The sequence below is a fragment of the Lactuca virosa genome, chromosome 4 (genome assembly GCF_052849685.1).
Source record: "Lactuca virosa cultivar CGN04683 chromosome 4, Lactuca_virosa_CGN04683_v6, whole genome shotgun sequence".
Classification (NCBI taxonomy): domain Eukaryota; kingdom Viridiplantae; phylum Streptophyta; class Magnoliopsida; order Asterales; family Asteraceae; genus Lactuca; species Lactuca virosa.
Window position 1 is genome coordinate 469,933,104 of NC_136429.1, and position 4,144 is coordinate 469,937,247.

At 28.6% G+C, this 4,144-nt stretch overlaps 1 protein-coding gene across 1 annotated transcript; it reads right to left on the minus strand.

The window, feature by feature from the left end:
- Positions 1-1,879: 1,879 nt before the first annotated feature.
- Positions 1,880-3,763, minus strand: LOC145106831 (protein FAR1-RELATED SEQUENCE 5-like). The gene is made up of 5 exons (XM_079043761.1): positions 3,696-3,763; positions 3,325-3,583; positions 2,792-3,208; positions 2,640-2,704; positions 1,880-2,408 (listed from the first exon to the last, which is right to left on the minus strand). The coding sequence occupies exons 1-5, from the start codon at positions 3,761-3,763 to the stop codon at positions 1,880-1,882; spliced, it is 1,338 nt and encodes a 445-aa protein (XP_078899887.1).
- Positions 3,764-4,144: the final 381 nt, after the last annotated feature.

Here is a 4,144-nt window from a genome sequence, read left to right on the forward strand (position 1 = left end):
AGTTTTAGACACTTGGTCTGATTTACTTAACCACCAAGAACTGGAAAGGGATTTTGGAAATTCACCATACAGACTCTTCTTGAAAGTTGGAGTTTCTGTAAGTTTATGTTCTAACCTTAATTCCTTCCTTATTGATAAATGAATACACCAATATGATGTATTCATTTATGAATATTATATTTTTTTACCACTGAAATTCACATATGATTACACAAATATGATGTATTCTTTAACATAATTATATATATTCAACTGAAATTCACATATGATTATATTGGTTACAGACTGCTTATCTAACTTCAACATTGTCTGATGAAAGAAAGTATGAAAAATTCAAGGAGAACTTTCATGACAGTACCAATGGGTACAAAAAAATCTTGAACATAAAAGATATTGACATGGTATGTTAATTAAAGTTGTTTTTTTATATATATTTTATGAACAAAATAATTACCATTATATACATAAAACAGGTATTCTTTCCAGTTGTTAGAAGTGCTCACATTTTTGTGATTGTCTTCAACTTAAAGAAACCATCAATTGAAATTCTAGACAATAGTGCAGTTGAGGGGGATTATGAAGGGAAATATGGAGTAATATTGAAACCTTTGGTATGTACCCAATTCACAACAACATAAAAGAACCAATTTATTACATATCTAACTTTTATTTTATTTAATGATCAGAAAAATTTGTTTGTGAGATACTTTAAAGAAATAAACCATCCAAGAGCAAATGCAATCTCAAAAGAAAGTATCAAACCCCAACGACTTGAAATGTCATGGAGAACAGTTAAAAACAAAGTTGATTGTGGGGTCTTTGCAATGAGACATATGGAGACCTATATGGGACAACCACTCTCAAAGTGGAAACCAGGTCTTCATAAAGAAAGTGCAGTTCAGCAAACTACTTTAGAGAAGCTCAGGCAAAGATATGCACACATAACGCTAACTTCTGAAATTAACATGTTGAAGGCTAAGGTGTTGGATCTTGCTGAAAAATATCAAAAAGTTGAATTCAAAGTGCATACTGATCATGCATACAAGGCTATGCAAACAATTCAAAAAAGGTTAAAAGAATATTGATGATTGCTTGTGAAGATGAAAGAATGTTGAAGTGTGATGCTATAGAACAGTTTGTGTTGAAGATGAATGGATTTGAAGTACATGTAAGATGATTCTGCGAAACAAGTTTTAAATGGTTTGTTAAATGTTCGTTTTAATATTTTGTAAAATGCTTATGAACAGCTTTTATTATCTTGTGTTGAATGATTATGTAATAGAAACAACTTCGTTTATTTCTGTCAGTTTTTTATATTTAAATATTTTCAAAGTTTATTTATGTTTATTCTTAAATGAATAAGAATATGATATATTCATTTATGATTAAATTAGGAGTAATATGTCAGTATAACAAAGTTCATATATGAATATAAAAAATTTCAGATATGAATATAACTAACTTATTAGTAGAAACAAGTTTGCCTATTTATGTCATTTTTTTATATTCAAATATTTTCAAACTTTATTTGTATTTATTCATAAATGAATACGAATATGATATATTCATTTATGAATAAGTTCAAAGTAATATGTTAGTATAACAAAGTTCATATATTAACATAAAAAAGTTCAGATATGAATATTACTTATTTATTAGTATAACAAATTTCACATATTTGTATTCATTTATGAATAATTTACAATATCAATATAACTTATTTTATAGTAATTTAAAAAACAAATATCAACATATCAATTTACCATATCAATAAATGTGTATTATTCATACATGAATATTATTGTTTATTGTTTTTATCTGCATATATTCATAAATGAATAAAACCAAAAAACATAACAAAAAAAAAACTAAAAAATCCCTAACTGTCTTTTGCTGATTTAGCAGCTCCAACTCTTTCTAGACAAGTACGTAAATTGTGTGGAACTCGTTTTCCACATCCTGAACACATTCTATGTTCTTTTTTAGAATTTTCATATGCTACTTCACCTGCACTTGGAATTCTTTTCTTTATTCCAGGACCTTTATTGCTTTGAACTTCAGGAACATGAATATTAATCTCTTCTGGAATAGGAATAGTAACACCCAAAAGCTTGCATACGACTTCACCATCTGTCTTGCTTTTCAATCCAGGAGAAATATAATCACTCTCAAATTCCTTCAACAACATTTTTTGTTTCTCAGCAAACAAAGCCAATCTCTTTTTGTCATCTCTTACAATATCCAAACATGATTCAAAACTATAATATGAATCATTGACTAGCTTTACATTCTCACAATCACCTGAATCGGATTGAACAGAACTAAAACTATAATTTCTTGATATCACATCCTTTCTCCATCTCTTCAAAATGTACCTTTTAGGAATTTCTTTAACACCACATCTCAACCTGATACAAAAACAAAATTTACACATTTACACATTTACATTCATATAAGAATACTAATATCAACACTCATATATTCATATATTCATATAATATTCATATATTCATATATGAATATTGATATTCATATATGAATATTGAATATCAATATTCATATATGATATTCATATATGAATATTCTCATATTCATATATGAATATTATTACATTTTACATAAAAAACTAGTAAAGTTACCATAAATTCATTTTTAAAATCACTTTTACTTTTGTTGTGCTGCACAATGTAAACTTCCCAACCATCTTCAATACCAACATATGAGTATGTACAAAAAAACATGCTTTATATATTTCTTTTTGCACCTCAAAAAATAATGTACTTGTATAAACCTTTGATGCTTGCAGTTCTATTTCTCGAGGTGTTTGCATTTTATATGATGCTTTCTTTGATGCCTTATCAAGCTCTCGTTGAGTATTCCTTTGCTTTTGAATGGCAGTGTCGTAATTCATCATGAAATTCAAAAGTAAGTTCCCGCTTTCTGAATATGTATTAAAGAATGAATTCATACTCTCTGACCTCGATGTAGTCTTCATCAAACCACACATTGGAATATCACTAAAATATCCAGGTATCCATGAATCACGTATTGTAAACATGTCTTTAAACCATCTTGTGTCTTCAAGATTGAATTCCTTCATAAGCAAACCCCACTTCACTTCAAAAACATCAGGTTTCATATTAATGTCCCAAACAAGCTTCGAAAACCTTTTTCTAAAGTCTGTGTTCGTAAATAAATCATCTGATATCTGTATTAAAACAAAAATATTCATAAATGAATAAATAATAATAAGTAAAATAACAATCAATATTCATAAATGAATATACTAATAAGTAATATATTTGAAATATATTAAAATAATACCTTTTTCTTCAACTTTTTCATTATATGCCACATACATAATCGGTGCTTTGAATTACGAAACACATTCTCAACAGCTTGTTTTATTGCAGCATCTTGATCGGTTAAAACAAGTGTTGGTTCTTTCCCATGAGTTTTAAGAAATGCTTTAAGCAACCAAGAATAAGACTCAATGCTTTCATTGCTTAGCAACCCAGATCCAACAGTAACCGATTTTTTATGATGGTCAATAGTAGTAAACGGAACAAAAACCATTCGATATCTAACACACAAAAAAAATGTTCATTAAAGTCAATTTTTGATGTATTAATAAGTGAATATAAAAATATTCATATATGAATAAGCTATAAACAAAAGTAGATAAAATAACTTACTTGTTTGTTCGGAAAGTCGCATCAAACGAGATAACATCACCAAATTTAGCATAATATGCCTTCTCCATTTCATCAGCCCAAAACATACAGTCCAAAACATCATCTTGACAATTAAACTCAAATGAGTAATTTGGATAGTGAGCTCGACGGTCATTCATTGTGTTTACTATCATTTGGGCATCTTCATAACCAATAACCCTGTTGATATCTCTCCTTAAATTTTTATAGTCAAGTACTTTGGGCTTTACAAACTCCTACCCACCTCTCAGACTTGCCCTCAACTTATGAGCCATAGTTGGACCTATTTTTGATGTGGAAGCACGCACAATAAACTCTTTTTCTGAATATGACATTTGTCTCGCTTTTTTTAAATCGCTTCTCTTCTCAAGTGGATGGTTGTGAAGTTCATCAAACTGAAAAACTTTATAATCTGGAGTTCCATACACAGA

Excerpts from the sequence above, each read along its gene's own strand:
- LOC145106831 (XM_079043761.1), bottom strand. The coding sequence starts at position 3,763 with ATGGAGAAGGCATATTATGCTAAATTTGGTGATGTTATCTCGTTTGAT. Across the intron at positions 3,584-3,695 it reads GCGACTTTCCGAACAAACAA|ATATCGAATGGTTTTTGTTC; the intron begins GTAAGTTATTTT and ends TTTGTGTGTTAG. Across the intron at positions 2,705-2,791 it reads TAGAACTGCAAGCATCAAAG|ATGGTTGGGAAGTTTACATT; the intron begins GTTTATACAAGT and ends TTGGTATTGAAG.